General features: G+C 45.0%; 1 protein-coding gene across 2 annotated transcripts in view; it reads right to left on the bottom strand.

Annotated features, from left to right (window-relative positions):
• INO80 (INO80 complex ATPase subunit) overlaps positions 1 to 24,343 on the bottom strand; it is a 545,189-nt gene that overhangs the window by 384,893 nt on the left and 135,953 nt on the right. For both annotated transcript variants that reach the window (XM_086937360.1, XM_086937361.1), the window contains 3 exons: positions 23,881 to 23,948; positions 10,802 to 10,966; positions 1,253 to 1,373 (listed from right to left, as the gene is read on the bottom strand). In XM_086937360.1, the coding sequence (XP_086793486.1) occupies positions 1,253 to 1,373; positions 10,802 to 10,966; positions 23,881 to 23,948 (354 nt within the window). The remainder of the gene's footprint in view (positions 1 to 1,252; positions 1,374 to 10,801; positions 10,967 to 23,880; positions 23,949 to 24,343) is intronic.

Here is a 24,343-nt window from a genome sequence, read left to right as displayed (position 1 = left end):
ATTCTCCTCTGGTAGTTCTCTTTTATTTTTTTGGTTGCTGGACGTCGTCTATTGTTACTATTTGGTACCTTGCCCACCGCTCTCCTGATGCCACTTCTAGTGTCCCCCATACCTGAAACACTCTTTCGACCACTGTCTAGTTTAATTCATGAGATGTAGATGTTTGTATATTGAGCTTGTCTGCTTTCACTTTGCCCACTCCTGCAAGGTGAATTGCTGTTGGTTATTTTTCTTTGGAAGAGGGATTTTGAGGGCGTTGAAGACTTCTTGTGACTAGAACTCGTAGAAGGCTCAGAAGAGGCTAGTTTTACAGGAGTTTTACTTGGACTTGTCTTCTTAGAATCAGCTTTAGATGAGGAACAGGCCTCATGTTTCCTTTTAAGCTCAGGAGTAGAGCGACCATCTTCAATGTTAGAGCCAAAATCAGATCTGGACTTTTTCTTTTGCAGTCACAACAACTATCTTGCCTCTCTGTTTTTCAAGGTTTTGGCAGAAAGGGTTCTGCAGTATGTACAATCCCTTGGAGCATGACTGGGATGTAGGCAATAAAGGCAGTCCTTATGAGGATCTTCAGAGAATAATCGTGCCTTTCCACAAGACCTGCAAGATCTGAATAATCTTTTCTTGGATCCTTCCGACATTTTTTCAAAAAAGAAGCCAAACACAATCCTTTTCCTTCCAGAGAATTCTGAACTAGGAACAGTCAGGGTCAAAAGTTCTCCAGTATGAAGAGCTAAGTAGAGCTCAGGGAGACTCCTTCTCAAACGACGTGCAATCAGAAATCTGAAGTATGGTAGCTCTGTAGAGGCTAGAGGCTGTAGAGGCTAGTGATATCAGGGCTGTCTCCTCTTTGGCTGAAGTGTGGGCCTTTAAAAGAGGACAATGTGATAGCAAAATTCAATTGCTTTTGCATTTGTGTCTATTTACTTCTTTGTGTACTGCTATTTAAGGTACCGTGAGACTCCCACCATGACGACGGGGAAGATTTAAGCATGTGAATCTATGAAAGATTCAATCCTGGAGAAAAGTCCTGATTTAAGCAAGAGACTATTTTACTATTAACAATAATTGTAACTAAAAGTATACGTTTTTAACTTTCTACAGCATTGGCTATGGGTCACATGATAAATGAATCACACAGAAATGAAATGCTAGCAAAGACAATCAGGAAAGGTCTGAAACCGAGCAACAAAATATTTTAGAAGGCGTAAGATGATGTTCGAACACAGTAGCTAAGAATTAACAAGTGTACCTTTCAGTTTCTTTTCATCCTTGAATTTTTTCTTCTTTGGCCCCAATAAGTGTCGGTGCTGCTCATAAAAGGGGTCATGCGTGGAAAGTAAGCCAGTGCTGTAGTATTGGTACTGCTGAAGCTGGAAGACAACAGGTGGAGACTAATTGCATTTTCAATTCAGTTATAGAAGAGCGCAAGACACCACTTTTATACTCCTTAGAAATGTATTTTACATTACAATGCAGATGTTTTGAGGCTGCCGTGAAATTTTACACAGTAACAACTGGTAATAAAAAGTGCATAGCACATTCTAACAACCATGTTGTCTTTCACAATAAAAAAACAAATACAGCTAACAAAAAAGTTCAACTTTATTTCCTCTATAATAGTCATGGTTCCATTTCTATGCTTTGAAGTATACAAAAAACACTAAACATTTTGATGTTTTACAGATAAGTAGTCATATATGTAATGTTTTCTAAATGGAGCATACATAATGGAAGAAAAACATTATTTCCCAAATTATTACAGGAATGTAAACATTTACACTTCAGGTGCCTCAAAGTCGATATGGTTGCTTTGACCCGTTTTCACGTCACTTGACTTTTCATTCACTTTCTTGTGATGAGGAATGGACTAAGTTCCTAAACTGAAGGTTCATCAATATTTTCACTAGTTTAAAAAGATTGTGACTTCTTAGAAGAATTTACTGTTCTCATGAGACACGCTTTCAAGGAGCCAGAAACTAAATTCTGACTTGATGTGTGAAGGTGAGCTCTTTTAGAAAAGCATATACCGTTTAGCACAGTACTGTAAACCCCCAGATAGCTGTTACTATACCTAATCGTTACACTCAACTGGAGATACGGTCAGATCTAGAACGTAGATCTATTCCTTTGGTGATGTTGGCAGACCCTTTCTGGCTTTAGAATGAGTCACAGAGACAATGTCAGCTCAGGGTAGGCCCAGATGGTAGAGTGCAAGAGGCTCAATAGACACCTGCTCCAAGTATGCTTTGCTCAGATGATTGAACTATGGTCTACTCCCAGTTTACTGTCAGAAGCTTCCAGCTGCCATGACACTAGAGCATGACAGTTTTAAATGAGGTTGTGAAACCATGGAAATGGAAAGATTAGCGCAATGAACTTGAATACAAAAAAAATGGGCTTTGCAACAGGGTCCCTGAAGATGGAGATGCTAGTTGAGACATTCATGGGTCAGGAACTTTCCACAGGTAAGTGAACTACAAGGCAGTAAAACACCTGCAGCCAAATGAGTGATGCAGTGAAAATCAAACTTGCCCGCAAATGCTGAAAACATGGTCTCTACTGACTGAATTGTATTGAGAATTACTTTTTTAAAACTGGGTGTCATGCAGCAATGTATTCACATTTGCACCCTGTGAAATTATATGCACTTTGCCTGGACTGGTACTTACCTTGATAGTACATTGTGGGACTTTGAGACCACTGCTCGCACAGAAAGAATACAGCACTCTCTGAGGCAAATTTTACTTGACTTTTATTCAATGTAACGACATCATCTACGCATTTCGACAGCTGCCTGCTGTCTTGTTCACAATGCGGAGCGCCATTTCCATACATTTTTAAAATAGTCCGTCATAAACAGCAACAAAGGACAAAAACTGGCCTAATCAACTCTTGTCAGTTCATTACATTATTTAGGCGCCATCTTTTAGCATGTTTTTACACCAACATTGGGTATATATTTTTACTCTTTTTGTAAGTTTTATCATTCTCTTTTGCAAGTGCAAATATAGACAACTCAATTCGTAATTATTGTCACATTTCTCAGTGATTCGCTTTGCAAATCTACTAAAATTACGTGAAAGCCCTTTGGTTCACATGCTTATTTTTAGAGCTGCCTTTTGTAGTAATAGCCAACAATTCATATCAGGGATCATTCCCTGAAAAGTGCACATGCTTAGCATTTTAACTCACTGTCTTCATCTTTTCATGATTCTACAGTACTCGGATTAATAAAGTGCTAGTGCTTCCATATATTAATATTCATATATATACCGTACTAAGGTATATCATGTGTAAACAAAAAAAATCCCCTCCTTCACAAGTTGCAAGTGCTTAATAAAGTGCTAGTGCTTCAGTATATTATACTAAGAAACATATCACAGTACTTCATTTTAATAAAGTGCAAATGCATCAACATATCCTTAAATTCAAATCCTTGTTTTCAAATTCCTTCAATACACAATAATATAATTCAATTTTCCATAAAATGCTTAGCCTTAAAGTGCATATATACTAAAGTGCCAAATGTCCTTTATTTTGCTGTTAATAAAAACCTTATTGAACTAAAAGAAATTGGTATATATATATATATATATATATATATATATATATATAAATATATATAAATATATATATATATATATATATATATATATATATATATATATATATATATATATATATATACACACACACATACATACATATAAAGGTGAACTGTAGTTAAAATTGTGGCACTTTATTATCAGTTCAAATAGCTAACCCCCCTCCTCCCCCCCCCCCAAACGGAAGAGGGACTTTCATCCCTGCAAGAGCAGCCATACCAGTGACTAATAATAAGGAAGAGGCCGGGAGCATGCGAAGAGCACCAAAGCTCTCTTGCCCAAACTACCTGTAGCTTTAGGACAGTTGCTGATACCCACCACATGGTGAAGCGTCTCCTACACCTTGGTGTGGAGGACGCTGGATACAAGAGTGCCACCAGCCTCACGGTCAATGAGTCTTCATTGAATTGAGGGATCACACAACTAGCTTTACAAGTACAGATACGTAAATTCGTCTCGTATGTTACACAACCAAGAACAGTTGCCATTACCTCTTCTTGAATTAACAAAAGCTATCATGGGAGGGCAAAGGCATATGTTGTGCATCGAGAGAAAAAAATCTGCACAGTGGTCCATGTTCAAACATGCTGTTTATATCAGCTTGAAAACTATTGAAATATCATTGAGGCTACTTTCAATTAGACAGCGTTGGTAGCATATTGTCAAGAAAAAACAGGCACTTTTTAACCTGAAAGCATTGTACTTCAGAAAACAGTATTTATCGTATTACAGAGAGCACAAATTCTTTACATACCACGGTGGAAAACAATTTAAAAAAAAGGAAAGCAGGGGGTCACATGAATCTTTATGGAACAATTAAGTAACAGTACGTCAATTCCAGTGGACTGGGACATAGTGACCCTTCAGACAAAGAGAGTGAATTTGAAACGGAGAATCTGAGAAAAGGGAATGTTCCGGGAGCTCGGAATGCCGCCAGAAGCCAGCTACTTCCTGTGCAGTTACGAGCTGGGAGGGCAACTTTCCCCGGCGCATTACTTTGTTTATAAAAGCCTAGTACCCAAGGTCGTTTAAGTCTCAAGTACCTGCTTTTAAAAATAGTTTTCAGTTCCATAATTCTGTCGAGAGGAGCTGATTGCGTATTTATGTGCTCAAATATCTAAATTAGTAGATAGTACCTCTACATTCAACTATCCAGCACTTCCAGTTACTTTCAAGGTTCTTATATTCCCTTGGAGATAAGCACACACTCATCAGCTTCCATAAATGTGCCCAGCATCCTTGGGTTGTTCTATCCCAAATCAATTTGAACCCAGCTCCATCCAGCCCTCAAACTCTGCCTTTTCATTGCCCTCCATACTCCTGAGCAAAACTACACAACTGTTTTAGCACGGTATAGAAACAATATCTCCTACCATTGCCCTATGTGTAACAGTCTTAGGTTCTCAATACTGTTGATTGTTGGACAAGCACTTTCTGGTAGACTAGATGATTCTGGTGGCCTCAGCGGTATCCGCAGAATTGGAATCAAATCCTGCAGTCAGTCTTCTGTCAAATTTACATATTGATCAGATCAAAGTTTCAGTCAATTTGGCTAGTATATGCAAATTCATATTGTTTGAAACAACTAAAGGCACCAAAGGCCTTGTCTTCCATTCGGCCATCTTAGCACTTTGTTTGCTATAACACTCTATCAGGAAACAACTCAACTTCCTGTAATAGCTAATGAATCTCCTGACCGCAGAGACCTTACCTTTCCCACATCCCGATTTCGGATGAAGTTCCCAATACGGACGCAGCACTTCTTTGACCATCTTAGAATTACCAGACCTTCTTATAGTTTCTTTAGAAAATTCTTTGCCTTGAGAAAGCCCTTGGCCCGCTAGCCAAATGGGCGAAACACGCGCTGGCTGTTCTTTTGGTCACTTGTATTTATAATAACGAGTAAATACAGAATAGAATATTTAAAGCTCTACGTCGGATATTGGGATTTCTTTTCCCCAAGAATCTATGCTTATACTTTAGGCACAATACCCATCACAGTTCCAAGCTTATGAATCTTATCAATAGCAAAAAAAAGAACTTTTTATGCTGAGCCAGAGGAGGTCAAAGAGAATTTACAGCTTACCACTTCACCATATTATATTATATACATGCTCAATTGCGGGGTAGGGCCCTGAAGTTTTTTCCTAAATTGTAGAGTACTGAGCTTCCCAGTAGACCCCCCCCCCATAATGTAATAGATTTAAAGAGCAGAATGTCCTGAGACACACAATCTAGGATAATTGGCCTGAACAGGACTCAAAGAAAATTCAAATGGCCATACAAGTCAAGTCAAGTCAAGTCATAACATTTATATAGCGCACTACATACCCAGAGGGTTTCAAGGCGCTTAGGAAGGGTAGGAGGATTATTTGTCAAATATCCACGTTTTAAGCTGCTTTCTGAAGGCTAGGTGATTCTGGTTGAGGCGAAGGTAAGCGGGGAGTGAGTTCCATGTTTTGGCAGCCAGGTATGAGAAGGATCTGCCTCCCATGGTGGTCTTGTTGATGCGAGGTACAGTGGCGAAGGCTTGGCTGGAGGAGCGAAGTTGGCGGGAGGGGGTGTAGAAGGACAGTCGGGAGTTGAGGCAATCTGGTCCGATGTCGTAGAGTGATTTGTGTGCGTGGGTAAGTAGTCGGAAAGTAATCCTCTTATTAACGGGTAGCCAGTGGAGGTCTTTAAGGTGGCCAGAGATGTGTTCGTTGCGTGGGATGTCTAATATGAGCCTGGCTGAGGCGTTTTGGATTCGTTGTAGTTTCTTCTGGAGTTTAGCGGTGGTACCTGCGTAGAGGGTGTTTCCGTAGTCCAGTCGGCTCGTGACTAGAGCGTGGGTGACTGTTTTCCTTGTTTCGGTGGGGATCCAGCGAAATGTTTTTCTGAGCATGCGAAGAATGTTAAAGCAGGAGGAGGATACGGCGCTGACTTGTCTGTTCATTGAGAGTGAAGAATCCAGGATGACGCCAAGGTTCCGTGCGTGGTCTGTCGGGATGGGTGCATTTCCGAGGGCTTCCGGCCACCAGGAGTCGTCCCATGCAGAGGGGGATTTACCTAAGATGAGGACTTCTGTTTTGTCTGAGTTCAGTTTCAGACGGCTTTGTTTCATCCATTCGGCGACTTCTTTCATTCCTTCGTGTAGGTTAGTTTTGGCGGTGCTGGGGTCCTTGGTGAGAGATAGGATCAATTGAGTGTCATCCGCGTAAGAGATGATGTTGAGGTTGTGTTGGCGGGCAATGGCCGCGAGGGGGCTCATGTATACGTTGAAGAGGGTGGGACTGAGTGAGGATCCTTGTGGTACGCCGCAGATGATTTCAGAGGCCTCGGACTTGAATGGTGGGAGGCGGACTCTCTGGGTTCTTCCGGTGAGGAACGAGGTGATCCATTCCAGTGCCTTTCCTTGGATTCCGATGTTTCTGAGGCGTTGTAGAAGGGTGCTGTGGCAGACTGTGTCGAAGGCTGCAGAGAGGTCGAGGAGGATGAGGGCGACTGTGTCTCCATTGTCCAGTAGTGTTCGAATGTCGTCTGTTGCTGCGATGAGGGCGGTCTCAGTGCTGTGTTTGGCTCGGAAGCCAGATTGTGAGGGGTCGAGTGATTTGTTGGCTTCGAGGAAGGCGGCGAGCTGGTTGTTGACGGCTTTCTCGATGACTTTGGCCGGGAATGGAAGAAGCGAGATGGGGCGGTAGTTTTTGAGTTCGGTGGGGTCTGCTGTTGGTTTTTTCAGAAGGGCGGTGAGTTCAGCGTGTTTCCAGTCTTCTGGGAAGGTAGCGGAGTTGAAGGAGCAGTTGATGACGTCTCGGAGGTGCGGAGCTATGACGGAGTCTGCTTTGTTGAAGATGTGGTGAGGGCATGGGTCTGTGGGGGATCCAGAGTGGATGGAATTCATCAGGCGGATGGTGTCCTCAGTGGAGATTGGGTTCCAGGCGTTAAGGGTGTTAACGGGGGGAAGATGGTCAGCTGATGGTAGGGTGGGTTGGCTTCCGGGTTGGTTGTCAAAGCTGTTGTGGATGTCAGCAATCTTGTTGTGGAAAAAAGAGGCTAGGGAATCGCAGAGGGCTTGAGAGGGGGTGATGTCGTTGGAGTTGGCCGAGGGGTTGGAAAATTCCTTGACGATGTTGAAAAGTTCCTTGCTGTTGTGGGCGTTGTTGTCAAGTCGATCCTTGAATGCTGTTTTCTTGGCTTTTCGGATCAGTTGGTGGTGAGTACGGATGGCGCTTTTGAAGGCGTCCTTGTTGCTGGTGGATGGGTCTTTTTTCCAGGCCTTTTCAAGGGAGCGGCACAGTTTCTTGGACTTCTTGAGATCATCGTTGAACCATGAGGCCTTCTTGTTGCCAAGTTTGTGTTGACGTTTTTTCAGTGGTGCTAAGGTGTCGGCGGTGTTGGATAACCAAAGGGTGAGGTTGGAGGCGGCTTCGTTGGCGTTAGAAGATAGGGTTGGGGAGGTTTGAAGGAGTGATGTGGAGATCTGCTCCGTGGTGATTTTGTTCCAGTTTCTTTGTAGAGTTGGTTGGAGGTGGATGATGGGTTTCGGCTTGTTGTAGGTGAAGTGAACGCAGCTGTGGTCAGTTCAGAGGAGATCCGTAGTGTGGCTGAAGGAGACATGGTTGCTGGAGGTGAAGATGGGGTCGAGTGTGTGACCTGCGATGTGAGTGGGGGAAGTGACTAGTTGTTTAAGTCCGAGGTTGGCGAGGTTGTCCAAGAGGGTGGTGGTGTTGCGGTCGTTGTTCTTTTCAAGGTGAAAGTTGAGGTCTCCCAGAAGGATGTAGTCTTTGGAGGGGAGCGCGTGTGGAGTGATGAAGTCCGTGATGTCTTCACTGAATTTTGCGCGGGGTCCTGGTGGTCTGTAGAGGAGGGTGCCTCTGAGTGTGGTCTTGGGGTCGATGTGGATCTGGAAGTGAAGGTGTTCGGAGTTAGCGAGGTTGGCGTCAGAGCTGGTTGAGATGCGGATGGATTTCTTATGGACGATAGCGATTCCACCTCCTGTATGGTCGGTGCGGTCCTTGCGTGTGATCTTATAGTCATCAGGGATAGCGATGGCGATGTCAGGGGCGGAGGAAGCGTTCATCCATGTTTCCGTTAGGAAGGCGACGTCAGGAGAGATGGTGTCTAGTAGGTTCCAAAGGTCAATGGCGTGTCTGTGGACCGAGCGGGTGTTGAGAAGGATGCATTCTAGGTGGTTGGGGTCGGGAATCTGTGGTGTGGACGTGGCGGAGATGTTGTTGGTGCCGCTGAATTTGCAGGAGTAGCAAGAGAAAGGTCCATGGGTGCGTCCAGGAGCGGCTTGGACGCAGTTGGGGGCGCGACCAGGGTTAAGGGCTAGGAGGGTGGTGGCATCGTAGGTAGTGCGGGGGGGCTGGGGAGCGCGAGGGGCAGGGGGTCTGGCGCTGGGCGCGGTCCAGGCGCGGACGGGCGTAGACGGGCTTACCTTTGGCGCACCTTCGGCGCGGGTTGGGCGCGGACGCTGCGCGTAAACGCTGCGCGCGGGAACTCCTGTCATATATGGATGGTGGAGGGGGAGGGGCGAGGGCGGCTCAGCTGGGAGGCGTGGCGGGCTCAGGGGAACACAACAACAGCACTAACAAAATGGAGGGGAGGTCAGAGCAGGGCGCCGGGGGAAATCACACACAAAAATGCAATTCAAGCAATCTAAGCGCTGTGGGATAATAGCGCTATGAAATAACGAAGCTTACAAACAATTCGAGCTATGCAAATAATACAGCTTGGTTACAAAGCGCTATGCAGATAACTCTAATACAACTTGGTTACAAAGCGCTATGCAGATAACTCTAATATAACTTGGTTACAAAGTGCTATGCAGATAACTCTATGTGGTTCCAATGCAGCAATACAATACCACGCTGTGAGGAGCAGCGAGGGGAGCGATCACTCAAGGCTGGAGCAGCGAGTGAATCACGGCGCTGAGAGGTTTGGGGAATGCTTTTAGTGCTTGTGGGAGGGCGGCTCAGCTGGGAGGCGTGGCGGGCTCAGAGGAACACAACAACAGCACTAACAAAATGGAGGGGAGGTCAGAGCAGGGCGCCGGGGGAAATCACACACAAAAATGCAATTCAAGCAATCTAAGCGCTGTGGGATAATAGCGCTATGAAATAACGAAGCTTACAAACAATTCGAGCTATGCAAATAATACAGCTTGGTTACAAAGCGCTATGCAGATAACTCTAATACAACTTGGTTACAAAGCGCTATGCAGATAACTCTAATATAACTTGGTTACAAAGCGCTATGCAGATAACTCTATGTGGTTCCAATGCAGCAATACAATACCATGCTGTGAGGAGCAGCGAGGGGAGCGATCACTCAAGGCTGGAGCAGCGAGTGAATCACGGCGCTGAGAGGTTTGGGGAATGCTTTTAGTGCTTGTGGGAGGGCGGCTCAGCTGGGAGGCGTGGCGGGCTCAGGGGAACACAACAACAGCACTAACAAAATGGAGGGGAGGTCAGAGCAGGGCGCCGGGGGAAATCACACACAAAAATGCAATTCAAGCAATCTAAGCGCTGTGGGATAATAGCGCTATGAAATAACGAAGCTTACAAACAATTCGAGCTATGCAAATAATACAGCTTGGTTACAAAGCGCTATGCAGATAACTCTAATACAACTTGGTTACAAAGCGCTATGCAGATAACTCTAATATAACTTGGTTACAAAGCGCTATGCAGATAACTCTATGTGGTTCCAATGCAGCAATACAATACCACGCTGTGAGGAGCAGCGAGGGGAGCGATCACTCAAGGCTGGAGCAGCGAGTGGGGGCCAGCCCACTGCAAGTAGCCCTTTTATATGGCCTCAGTCCTGTACAATTCTAGAACTCAGTTCCTTAAGCAGCAGGCCTTCACTTGCCCTAACTCATCTTACAAAATGAATGCAGGCATTGGGAGCCTTAGGCAGTTGGAAGCACAGGGTGGCACCATAGAACAGATGGCAAGTTGCATCTGGGGTCATAAGAAGACAAGTATTGCCAGTTTGATAACTAGGATTATTCAGTGTGTTTTTTTCCAGTTCTAGGATTTCAGACTTAAAAAAGATGTCAAATTAAAACCCTTTTAGAAGTACAATGCTAACAATCACTCTTCTTTGGGGTTTCCAGCTGGTTAGAGGTTCCTAGTATGCTTCACAGCAAAAGACACTCGCTTTGGATATCATCACTTTGATGTTCAGCAAGACACACTCATGCTCACCTCTTTGTCCTTGCTATACTTCCCCTGGTGAAGCTTCTTATACTTGTGTAGCCGAAGCATGTTGTGAAGTTCTTCTCGTGAGAAAGCAAACTCATCATCTTCGTCATCGTCATCATCATCACTCAACGAATCTGTATCACTGGAGTCCTCACTCAGGAGAACACTCTGATAAAAGAGCAAACATGATATCACATGATCACAAACCAACAAAATAAGCCTGTTAAGCTGTTCCAATAACCGTACAGGAGTGTGTTCTGATAGAAAACTGTAATATTTAAGGTGACAGCAGTCAGTAACAACAACGGCAATGCCATTTTCTTAGTTGATTCAGAGAGATCCAAAAGATGTTTTCTACTCTAAACCACAGAGAGTGGAGATATTAGAATCACCTTATCTTTACAGTTAGATTACATATTTTTAGTGTCAGATCAGAGCTCTATCATGTTTTTTTGAAGTGGAAACCCATGGGAAAGCCTTTCAACCCATAAATAACATGCTATAAAGAATCTCATATATAACGTTATAAAGAACCACCAATAAACATTCCAGTCGCTTAAATTTGCATGATCTCCTAATTTGGTGCACACCAGCAAAACACATTGATTGCTTGCCTGGATTGAGGATTTAATGAAAATGTAAACAAAGGTCAAGAAGTGGAATTTCAATATCTTCTGCCTGTGCCACAGGTACAGTCCTTTATGTCATAGCATAAGGTAAATTCTAGCTGTTAAATCACTGGATTGGAAATCCATACTCATAAAATTAGATCCCTAATCTCGGACAACAGGATATTAAGTGTGCTCTACTAAGGAGAACTTAAAAGTAAGAGAATTTCACACCTGTATAAGGACAACTGTACAAGTGATGTTAGCATTAGCCTCCATGGGCAACGATTTAATTAACATTTATGTTTTAATTCCAAAATCAATGTTCAGAGCAATCACTAGCAAAGATAACAAGTCTTGCACTTTTGACCTATTGGATTTGCCGATGCTTTTTGTTAATGCTGTACATCATTGGCAAACACAAAATGGTTTTGCAGAGGAAGTATAGCATTGGGGGGGGGGGGAGACACGCTGACGCAGTGGATCATTCTATAAGCACATAATTGAGGCACACTGCATGTGTGAGCTTACAGAATAACAACCAGCACCATTTAATAATGCTTGTTTGTTTATTTACCAATCCGAGTTAGCAAATGCCATTGCGGCCCGTAAATAATCCCGCTGCAGGGACACTCACAAAATAAAATAAAATACAAAACTTATGTAAAGGACTGTGTTTGGGCAACAACAAAGGAGTGGGAGGGTAATAACAGTAATTACAGGAAGTGGGCACGAGTGAGATAGCAACAGAGTGGTTTAAGGTTGGGCCTGGGGAGGACAAAACAAAGAAAGAAAAGTCTTGGAGGGTGTAGGGAAAGCAACGCACAAGCTTATCAACATGTAGCATTTGGGGGTGGATGGGGGAGTTTGGTGGGGAAGTAGTCCATGAAGAAGAGAGACAGAATACAATTGTACTCTGAAAGTGCTGAAAGAAAAAGAAACAAGCATTTGCAATGCAATGGGTCGCGCATTTACGCTGGTTTAAGCTATTGCCATTGTAAATGACAATGCCTTTTATTTATGTTTTGGCTTTTTTTTGTTTAAAATGCTTTATTAAAAGAGTAAAACAATGTAAAACATCAGTACAGAGTCTATCTTAGCAGGAAACAATAACACCTAAGAATATGATGAGAAACAAAGGTAGAAAAGTAACCCTATGGAATAATACCATACTTAATACAAGTGCATTTTAAAGAGTAGTTTTGGTAAGGAAGAGGAGAAAGAAAGGAAGAAAAAAGGAGAAAAGGAAAAGAAAAAAGAAGGAAAAGGGAGAAAGGAAAAAAGAGGAAAACAATAACGAATGAAAGAACAATCTATAATGATAAATAACATAATATTCAGCTAAGGTAACTTCCTAGATAAAAAGTTTAACAAAGGTAACCACAATAAGTCTCTCTTAATCAACAAGGGGGTGGAGGAAGCGTAAGCTCTGTCCATTCTATGATGATGACAAAGTAAGTTCGACCACGGTAGAAAGGAAACATTTGATGAGTCCATCCAATTAGAAGTAATAATCTGAAAAGTAATAGCAATGAATAGATTGACAAAGTTACCGCACTCTTTGTAATTATCAAAAACAGGGGACAAATGACCTAAGAAAACATGCTTAATGTGAAAAGGAATATTTGACATAAGGATATCATTTAACTTACACCAGATTCTGGACCATAGGTCAGAAATAGGGGGACATTATGTTTTGGTTTTTAAAACAAAAATAAAAGGCATTGTCATTTACAATACCAATAGCTGAAAGTGGCGCAAATGTCAGAACTATTGCATTGCAAATGCTTGTTGCTAATGGTACAGCGCTTCTGTCCAGAAGCATTGCCAGAGGACCTTAGTAGCACAGAGTTCCTAAAGCATTACTTCCTAGATCATCTTGTATGGCGCCTCTGTGGTCTTCTTGTAACGAACTCTCCGGCTAATTGCAGCCGATGCACTCATTCAGAACGTCAGCGAAGATGAAGCGCTGCCCTTTACCACTGGTTGTTTATAGTTACGAGTAGACATTTGGCAGCGGAGAGGCATGCAACTTATTGTGGTAGGTTATTAAATGTGTAATATTGTATGAGCTCTCTTCAAGGCACTGACAAAAAGTATTCTGATGCTGACATCACTTCCCGTCCTGGATGGGAGACAGTCATTTATGGGTCCGGGGACAGCTGATTGAGAGGGGGTCAGCGCAGGTGACTGAGTAGCGCCCTGGGTGGAGAGGTACAGAGATGCTGGCTGGAGAGGTACAGAGCACTGGGTGGAAAGGTACAGAGGAACTGGGTGGAGAGGTACAGAGGCGCTGGGTGGAGAGGTTGGTGACTGATATAAGAGAACGTGGGAAGGGCGTCCATGTGTCCACAAAGAGCCCATTCCAGGCGCTTTGCAGGCTTGCATGCATAAAGATCCACAGTAGCGGTTTGACTGGTGCTTCGGCCCCCGGCCTGAATGAGAGCGAGTCTTTTAAGGGTCCAGCCAGCACATGTGAGTGAGTAGCAGGAAATCATGAGTTGGTGACCATTACTGCTGTCCTTAGAGAGGGGTCCTTCCTTCCACCGTGTGACCTCCAGCGCTTTAAGTGGGATGAAAAAAATGGGGGTCTCTCAAAGGGCATGGCTGACGTAATTAAGGATGTGGCTTGAAAACACATAAGCTAGAAATATGTGCCTAGTATAGTGCGCCACCCGAGTGCTGCTTCTGCCACTGCACCCAGATATATATTACAACACGTAACATTCACCTACAACAAGTCAGGACAATCGGCTTTGTCAATGGTTCTTAGTTCCGTAAGATAAATAAGCAACAACTATGGTTCTGTTTTCTAAAATATTTAAAATCCTTCAATTCTGAAATGAAGAGGCTGTGAAAGAACTGTAAAGAGCCTCTTTGAAGCTCTGGCCCACTGAAACCCTGCTCTGCCCTCAGAGGGCTCCTGTCAGTCCCCTTTACCCTCAAGAGGAGTTCGTTTTCTTAGTACATGTGACTTCCGGCCTCTGCCCTCAGTGGGTTGGAGTGTCAGTAGTTTGTCTATTTATTAGACCCGTGGGATCTCCTGCCCGTTCCTTGGAACCGTGTGACCTTCCGCTTCTGCCCTCAGAGGGCCTATTACTCCCTCTTCTCTGTCCGTTTCTTGGACCCATGTGACCTCCAGCCTCTGCCCTCAGAGGGCCTGGAAGACATGTCTTTGCCGGTGTGTCTCCAGCAGGGGTCCAAGCACAGAAGCAAACGTGGAAAGAAACAGGATGGTGGAGTCTGCGACAAAGACTCAGGAGCACTAAAGGGTCTAGGCGGTCCCCTGGGGGCGGTGAGGATGCGTCCCTGACAGTTAAACTGCGCTCTTAAAAAAACCAACAGCAGCTAAGCTCTCCCCAGCTGTCAAACCAGCCCCAGACCAGTCGAGGTTCTATAGAAAGGGGAGAGAAAGGGAATTCGGACAATAATAAAATCGATGCAAGTTCCCACCAACAAAAACAAGGCACTGGTTGGGGTGGGGCGTTCTTCCCTCGGCCCCTCCCTGGCCCTCCTTCGGACCCTCCCCTTCCGCGGTGCCTCCCACTCACTCCCTCTGGGCTTCTTGGTTCCGATCACCCTTGGCCCTGAGTCAGCAGGAAGCACTGGGGAGATATTCAAGGAGCGCCCGGCAGGTGAACCGAGCGAGCGCCACCGGATCTGGCGCCCACCAGCCCTGGAGTCATGGCCCTGCGGGTCTTCGGAGCGCTGTGCCTCATCCAGGCGCTACGCCTGCGCCACGCTTGGGCAAGTGAGACTCGTCTCCGTCGTCACTGATTCACTCTCACCACAGGGGCGTTAATGGGCTCCAGTGAGGAGGGCAGGAGCTCACTTTACCTGCCTCGGTGTGCTCTACACCAGCAGGGGGGGCTGGGGCAAGGAGGAATGCACCTGCGGGAGCCGAAAGGGGCTTGTTTAAATTTAAATCTGCTTGCTCGTGACCTATGTGAATGGCATAAGGATAGACAGGCTATTAGAAAAAAAAAGCGTCGCTCACCGGGCTTAGAAAATCCCGAGTTGAGCGCGCGTGTGCATTAAGAAAACAAAAGTGAAATTGGCTAAGGCTTGCGAGGACGGAAGGGGGACAGGAGATGTGCACATTGCGTGTTCACGCGTGCGTTCACATTTGCAGTCCGTCCTGCGCGTGCACATCTCCTGTCTCCCTGGAGAGGCAAGTCAGCGACAATAGATCTCGCTAGCGACAGCGCTTTCGAGCTGCCTCGCCAGGCAAGACCTAAAAAGCAGTTCCCTTAATGTGAGCAGTGGAAGAATACATGTCATCTAATCAAAACGATGGTAAAATGGCTAACCTCCGGGCGGGACAAACACAAGAAGAGGGAGGTAAGCCACCTCAAAAGAAAGGAAAATGCTACTTACCAGTATGCATCTGTTCTTGGCATGTAGGGCTGCTGACATTAATATCTTAGCATAGATCGCCGCCTAGTGTTGGGTCCGGATGATTGCACCTTATTGTCTTGGGAGAGTCTTCGAAGTATCACGAGATAGGTGACTCCTCCCTTGGACTACAGTGCGCATGGGCATCTTCTCCATCCTCAGATTGTTTTTCGCCATTGTGGCAAAGATGGAGAATAGTAAAGTAAGAGATGTCCATGCAAAAGAGAATCCTGCAGCTGCAACAGGCACCGGGGAGGAGGGTGGGCGATATGAATGTCAGCAGCCCTGCATGCCAAGAACAGATGCATACTGGTAAGTAGCATTTTCCGTTTGAGGCATGTGGGCTGCTGAATTCATATCTTAGCATAGAGTGTATAGCAGTATCTCCTCTAACGGTGGCCACCTGTACCAGCTGCAGCAGTCTGAAAATGAGTTTTAAGGACAGCCTGGCCTACAGCAGCTTGCTGCTTTGTTTGCACGTCTACACAATAGTCTTTAGTGACAGTGTGTATGGTAGACCATGTAGCTGCCCTGCATATGTCTTCAAGGGAAATATTCCCTAGGAAAGCCATGGATGTCCTCATTTTACGCGTAGAGTGTGCATTTGGGGGAACTGTTAGAGTGCGTTTAGCCTTTTGATAGCATATCTGAATGCATTTAACTATCCATCTGGCTATTCCTGATTTTGAGATGGGATTCCCTTTATGTTGTGGTGAAAAAGCAACAAACAATTGCTTTGTTTTCTTAAATGATTTAGTCCTGTCAACATAATATAGCAGAGCTCTCCTTACATCTAGCGTGTGTAGGGCTCTTTCAGCTACTGATTGTGGGTTTTGGAAGAAAACTGGCAATTCTACAGATTGATTGATCTGGAAAGTTGATATGACTTTTGGCATAAACTTCGGGTTTGTCCGAAGTACTATCTTATTTGCATGTATTTGCATGAAGGGTTCTTGAATAGTTAGTGCCTGTAGCTCACTTACTCCCCTGAGGGAGGTAATGGCAATTAAGAATGCCACCTTCCATGTTAGAAATTGCAATTCACATGAATGAAGTGGTTCGAAAGGAGGTCCCATAAGTATAGTAAGTACCACATTTAAGTTCCAGACTGGTGAAGGGGGGTGCTTTGGAGGGATTATCCTTTTAAGACCTTCCATAAAAGCTTTGATTGGTGGTGCCTTAAACAGGGAAAGGTGTTGCCTGTTCTGGAGATATGCTGCTATAGCAGCAAGATGTAGCCTTATAGAAGAGTATGCCAGATTGCATCTTTGAAGATGCAAGAGGTAACAGATAATGTTTTGGATTGAAGCATCTAATGGATTGATTTGGTTATTGTTGCAATAAATTACAAATCTTTTCCATTTAGCTGCCTAGCATGCTCTAGTAGTTGGCCGTCTTGCCTCCTTGATGATGTTCATGCAATCAGGAGGTAACAAATAGTTTCTTACCTGTCAGTGTAGTTTTGCAGCTTGAAGCGTAGCGATGAGCGTAGGTTTTTGTCGAGCAGGTGTGTGAGGTATTTTAGCACCGTTGAGTCCTTCTGCATCTTTTTGTTTGGCTTTTCCCTCCTGCACCACAGTGTAAATCTCTTTCATTTTGATACGTAGCACTTTCGTGTGCTGGGCCTTCGTGCCTCCCGAAGTACCCTCAGGGTGCTTTCTGGCAGTTTCAGATGCGCAAGCTCTATGTCCTCAGGAGCCACGCTACTAGGCTCAGGCTCTCTGGCTCTGGGTGCAGCACCTCTCCGTTTTGCATGGAGAGTAGGTCTTTCCTTCTCCCGAATCTGTGGGGTGCACTCTGTGCCATCTCCATGATCTGTGAGTACCATGTCCGCCTAGCCCACTGCAGTGCGACCAGTATCAGGGTCATGTTGCTCGTTCTGCACTTGCTGAGTACCCTGTGCATCAGCAGTATCGGGGGAAAAGCGTAAGCAAATGTCCTCGACCAATCTATCCATAGGGCATTCCCCAGGGACCCCTCCCCGGGCAGCCTGGATGCGAAGTTTCGGCATTTTGCATTTTGGCGTGTTGCCAATAGTTCCACCGACGGTGTCCCCCACCTGTCGAACAGCCTCCTTGTTTCTTGTGCATTGAGCTCCCACTCATAGGATGCCGATGTCGGTCTGCTGAGCCAATCTGCTTCTACATTGTCCTTCCCTGGTAGATGTATGGCTAGTAGGTCTATCTTGAGTGGGATGGCCCATCTCCATATCTCCTGCGAGGCCGAGACGGAGAACATCCTGCAGCGAAAGAAAGAATTCGACGCCAGGATGAAAGACTTCATGATCCCGACAAAACCTAAGACACAGGTGGTCGAGATAGCGAAGGTGGAGGACTACGACGTCGAAGGACAGTCGGAGAGATTCGAGGCCTTCGACGAACCAGAAGAAGAGAAGGCCTCCTACTACAACTATGAAGGGGACGACGACTGCAGGACGCTCCTCGGGTCTGCATCCTCAGAGACTCAGGAAATAGATTGGCAAGACGTCGACACCGAGAGCCCGGAAGAAAGCGTCAACACGGCTGTCATGTTGTCCGTCCGGATCAACACAGCTTTGTTGTACACGTATTTTTGGAATGCTTTTAGTGCTAGAAATATTGCTAGCATGAGAGTCTGCATGTTGGCTATCCTGGCTGGATTTGGATATGTCTTTGCTACTGAGGTATCTATTGTAGCCCCCAGATATTGCTGTATGTGTGAGGGCTGTAGATGTGATTTTGGGTAATTTATGGAAAAACCCAGGCAGAGAGTTGTAAGTGCGACTGTCTACCAACACTAGGTCCTTTAGTTGTCCTTGAGCTTTGTTCCACTGCCGTGCTAGGCATTCTTGCAGTGGACGCATTTGAAGTCGTGCATGAGGGACAATGAATATGCAGGAGGCCATCATGCCTATGAGCTGCATGAACACTCGAGCTGGCAAAGAGTGTTGTGGCTGAAATTTTTGAATGAGAGTCTGCATGTTGGCTATCCTGGCTGGATTTGGATATGTCTTTGCTACTGAGGTATCTATTGTAGCCCCCAGATATTGTTGTATGTGTGAGGGCTGTAGATGCGATTTTGGGTAATTTATGGAAAAACCCAGGCTGTGTAGCAGCTGGAGTGTCTCAGACGTATAGCTTGCACACTGCGCGTATGAGTTGGCTCCTATGAGCCAATCGTCCAAGTATGGAAACATGTGGATGTGTTGCCTTCTGAGATGTGCTTCTACTACCGCTAAACACTTTGTGAAAACTCTTGGGGCTGTAGTTACCCTGAAGGGAAGAACTTTGAACTGATAATGTTGACCTTCTATTGTGAAACTGAGGTATTTCCTGTGAGCTGGATGTATAGGTCTGGGAAAATATGCATCTTTGAGGTCTAATGTAGCAAGGAAGTCGCCTTGCTGAAGTAACAGGAGTACTTGTTGAAGAGTAATCACATGGAAATGCTCTGAGAGTATGTATTGGTTCAGAAGTCTGAGGTCCAATATTGGTCTGAGGGCCCCGTCCTTTTTGGGAATAAGGAAGTATAGTGAGTATACTCCTGTCTCTTGGTGTTGAAGAGGAACTAGCTCTATGGCTCCCTTTTCTAGCATGGATGTTACCTCTTGTTGTAACAGCGTGATGTGCTCTTTGAACATAGGACGGTGTTTGGGTGGTATGTTGGGTGGAGTAGAAGTGAGTTCCAGGCAATAACCATACTGGATAATTTGTCTCACCCGCCTGTCTGTGGTAATAGCGTTCCAGACTGGTAGGAATTGTTTGACTCTGCCTCCGACTGGTTTTAGATGGTCTGGAGGGAGTGTGATGAAGTCACTGTTTGGCGGCAGTGGAGGCTCTGGTGTTATTGCCGCCACATCCTCTGCCCTTGTTATTGTTGCCCCTATAACCTCCTCTGCTGGAGCCTTTATGAAAGGAACTTTGGGTGTTGCTTTTGTATGTAGAGGAAGTCTGTGATGTGTTGCCTCGTGCAGCGCCTCTGTAGGAGGAGCGACGAAAGGAACCTCTATGTTGTTGAAACTGCAGTGCGCCCATAGATTTAGCAGTTTCGGTATCTTTTTTCATTTTGTCTGAAATGGTATCTACTGCAGGGCCAAACAGGAAGTCTTGGTTAACTGGTTGGTTGAGGATGGTGGATTGCACCTCATTCTTAAAACCAGAGATGCGTAGCCACGCGTGTCTGCGAAGTAATACGCTAGTATTAATGGACCTGGCTGATGTGTCAGCTGCGTCAAGCGCACATTTAATGGAAGCATTAGTTATAAATTTGCCTTCCTGTAGGAAGTCGTTAGCCTGAGCTCTGAAAGTTTCTGGCAGGTGTTGCAGTAAGCCTTCAAGTTGATCGTAGTGTGCTCTAGCGTAGCGAGCCAGTATAGTCTGTGTGTTTGCAATCCTCCATGAATTAGCAGCCTGTGAGGCTACTCTCTTGCCTGAGGCTTCTAATATTTTAGACTCCTTGTCAGGAGGGTGAGCATCTCCTATTGCTTGCAAGTTAGCTCTCTTGCGAGCGTTTGCTACTACTAGTGAGTCTAAAGGCAACTGGTCTTTAATATAAGTAGGGTCTGTAGGGGCCGCCTTATATTTCTTCTCAATCCTGGGATTGAGTACACGTGCTCTGGCTGGATCTTTGAATATGTCTGTCGCGTGTTTTAGTACCCCTTTCAGCATAGGAAGTGTCCTGACATTCTTCTCAGAGGTAGGAAAAGTGTCAAATAGAAAATCTTCTTCTATTGGGTCAGTGTGCATGTCGACCTTGTGGTATTTTGCTGCCCTATCTAGCAGTTGGTTGAAGACGATGGTATCGTCAGTAGGCGACGGCTTTGTAGGGTAAGGGGAGGTGTCTGGGATGGGTTGTGTGTCATATGGATCATTCTGGTCATCCCATGTGTCATCCTATGCATGAAGATCCTCTGGTTCATTAAAATCATCCTGAGGATCTTCCCCCATGTTATCCCCATCATTATATTCTGAATGTGTAGGAGAGTAGGGCACAAAAGGCAAATTAGGATAGAAAGGAGGAGGAGTAAAAGGCCTAGAGGGAAATGTCCGAAGTCTTTTTTCTTTGGAGGAACAGGGGAAGAAGTGTCCGTGTCCAATGGTCTCATTTTCAGGTGATAAACTGTAAGTTTTCTTGTTTTAGGGTCTATATACAGTTTAGATTGTTCCTCAGATACTGGATCAGGATGGAAGAGTTCTTCCTCAACTGTCCGTGTCTTTGGCGCCGATGTGTTTGGCTTACAGACTTGTTTGTGACTTTTTGGCTCGAGGGCCTTCGGCTGTGGAGTTTGTTTCGGCTCGACTGATGCTTTGGGGTCGGTAACCATTTTTGGTTGGGCGTCCTTTCTTGCTTTAACAGTCTTTTTTGGTTCGGCGACTTTGTTTGGGTCGACGACCTGTTTCGGATCGACCGTAGCTTTTGGTTCGATACGTGTTTTATGCTCGACAGCTTTTTTCGGCTGAAGGTTTTTGGTCGAGTCGATACCTTTTTTCGGTTCGACGGGCTTTGTGGTGTGATCTTGTTTTTGTTGATCGACACTCTTTTTAGGATTGACGGCCTTCTTTGGGTCAGGTGTTCTTTTTGGATAGACGACCCGTTTTGGTTCGAGGCTCTTCTTTGGCTCGATAGCTTTTGACTCGATAACCTTTTTGGGTTGAGCAACCTTCTTTGGTTCGACCACCTTCCTCGGTTCGACGACCTTTGGTTCGGCGACCCTCTTGAGTTTGACGACCTTCGGTTCGACCACCCTTTTGGGGTCGACAACCTTCTTGGGTAGGATGTTACTCGGTCCTGGGCTACCAGAAGGCTTTGTTTTGGGCTTCGGAGCCGAGCCGGAAGGCGGGGCTTCTGAAGGAGCTTGTAGATCTCGGCTAAGGGCTTTAGGCGATGCTTCGACTGGAGCCTTAGGTTTTGGGATAAGCGGTGTTGGGGGCTGTGTACTCACTGTTTGCCCCGGTGTGATCTGGTCATCGGCGTCTGACTGGTCCTCAACGGTGACGATTTCTAGATCCGAGTCCGCCGCTTCTGCAAGGTCGTGTTCATCATCGAAGATGTTCTCCGGTTCTGGTGCCGGTCGCTGCATCTCTTGCCTAGCGGCCCGTCGAATCCGTATGGTCTTCTTCGAACGGAATTGGGCACACGCTGGGCAATTTTCTTTGTTGTGCTCCGGTGATAAGCACTTGTTGCATACTGTATGTTTGTCAGTATGCGGGAATTTGGAGTGGCATTGTGGGCACCTTTTGAACAGGCTCCTTTCCATCGACAGCAGGCCCACGTGGCGTCAAAAGGCCCAACGGCCCGCGACGACGACCGGATCGAGATGGAAAGTTTTGTTGAGTCATGAAGTACCATACGAGAACAATACCGTCAAAGTCGAAGGCCTTTTGGCCCTAGAAAGTAGTTTAGTTTTGGTTCCGAAGTTGGAGAAGAGGAATAGCATCCAAACCCAATGGCGGAAAAAAACAATCTGAGGATGGAGAAGATGCCCATGTGCACTGTAGTCCAAGGGAGGAGTCACCTATCTCGTGATACTTCGAAGACTCTTCAAGACAACAAGGTGCAATCATCCGGAACCCAACACTAGGCGGCGATCTATGCTAAGATATGATTTCAGCAGCCCACATGCCTCGAACCAAGCATCTACAATGAAATAGGTTTCGCAATTGCACGTTTTTGAGCTACTATCATTCTAAATGGCAATGCCTTTTATAATATTAAAAGGCAGTGTCATTTACAATACCAATAATTCAAAGGTTTGCAAAAGCAAATTCTATTGTATTACAGAGTGTGGTGTCACAGAAGTGAGTGCAGCGCTCAATATTAAAGTAAAATAAAATTAAACATAGCGCCGTGTCCCTGAAGCGGGTGCCTCGCACAACATCAAAGTTTTAAAAATAAGTTATAACCTAAGTGCGGTGTCCCTAAAGTGGGCGCCGCGCTCAGTATGGAAATACAAAAAAAAGCAGCCGCCATTGTCTCCATCAGGGTCCATAAACAAAATAGTGCTCACCTACTTATAATGCACTTATTACAATGCAGACCGTGTAACAGGCTAAGTAAAAGGTCCAGTCCTTATGGGCGGTAACAAATGCAGAAAAGGCGGTACCAAGGAGAGACTAACAAGCCTGTTTATGAATCAGAAGCCAGCATTTACGAAGGACAATGACACAATCCAATGACAAATATTGGCGGAGAGTGGGTGGGGCTTCCACTGCATATTTTATCACAGCATGCCCTGCAGAGCAAGCAGCGCATCCACGCTGCCGCTAAGCTCGACCTAAAAAGCAAATGAGATTGCCAATAAGTCAACCAAAGATAAGCAATGGCCAGGCTCCAAGTCCACTGTAAGCTTTTGCTATGGTCCAGAACAGGTGGTTCTCAAACAGCTAAAAGCTGCTTAGCAGATGAGACCTAAAAAGAAATTAACTTAGCACTGATAAGAATATCACTGGAGTATAACTTCTAAGTTACTTCGCTTACAAGAAAATATAGCTCCACTCTATTGATATGAGTGAACAAATATAGAAAAATGCCTTACACCTTTCAATAGATTCTTAACTAGAGATGCACTACTAACTAGTAATTTAGCCAACGAGCATATAAGGAGACCCATGTAAGGTAGCAAGCAAAATCATACATTAGGGAAGGGACAGGGACCCCCCCCCCCCAGTGGGTACCTACAAGATAGTGGGTAAGAAGCATCCCGAGTTAAAAGAACCCACTCTTCCACTGTTCAGTAAGTATCTTGAGATCCAACTCCCACTGGTAAACACTCTAGGGTACACATGCTTGCACACCTGTAGGGAAGCAGTTCACAACATCCACTGAGTCTCATTTGCTATAGCACTGACCACTCAGCACCCAGGATGATAGGCCCTGTCCCAAATACAGCTCATGAAACAATCTGGTAGATACTGACCACTAAGTAGCTAATCACTATATAGAATTCTAATTTCGGATCTTGCAGCTTGCTAGCATTCATTTCATAAGATCTAGCCAAAGAATAAAAAATTACAGCCGGCATCTTCGAGTCCATTCATGTCTAGATATGTTGCTTACTAACTCGTCCCCTCAATTCCTTCTAGAAAACCAGAAATTGCTCACCTTTAACCACTTTCTGCTCTTTTTCAGCTTAGAAAAATTGTACAGGTTTCCTTTTTCTATCTTTGGCTCTGTTTAAAAAAAATACAAGATACATATCACATTGAGATCAGAAATGAATATACAACAGCCAATAGAAACAACATCAAATACCCAAGCACCCAGGCAATTTAAACATACTCACAAGAGCACAGAACCTGATGTCAATTATATTGAAGTAACATCTTTTAGTTAATTGGCGCCTGCACTGAGTAACTGACTGAAAGCATCAACAGTTGTGGTGGCTGTAGGCTCTTAACTCAACATTTTTTCATACTTAGCTTTCAAATACTCTGTGGTTCACTCATCAATTCCCCTAAAAAAATTATTAGCATCACTACCGTGCAAAAATGTTTTTCATTGTGGAGTGAAGAAGGTGCAGGCCCTGACCTCGCCAAGAAAGAAAGGTTAACTTCCTACAGTAGTT

The sequence above is a fragment of the Lissotriton vulgaris genome, chromosome 9 (genome assembly GCF_964263255.1).
Source record: "Lissotriton vulgaris chromosome 9, aLisVul1.2, whole genome shotgun sequence".
In the NCBI taxonomy this organism is placed as follows: domain Eukaryota; kingdom Metazoa; phylum Chordata; class Amphibia; order Caudata; family Salamandridae; genus Lissotriton; species Lissotriton vulgaris.
This window is presented reverse-complemented; position numbering and strand designations above follow the sequence as displayed.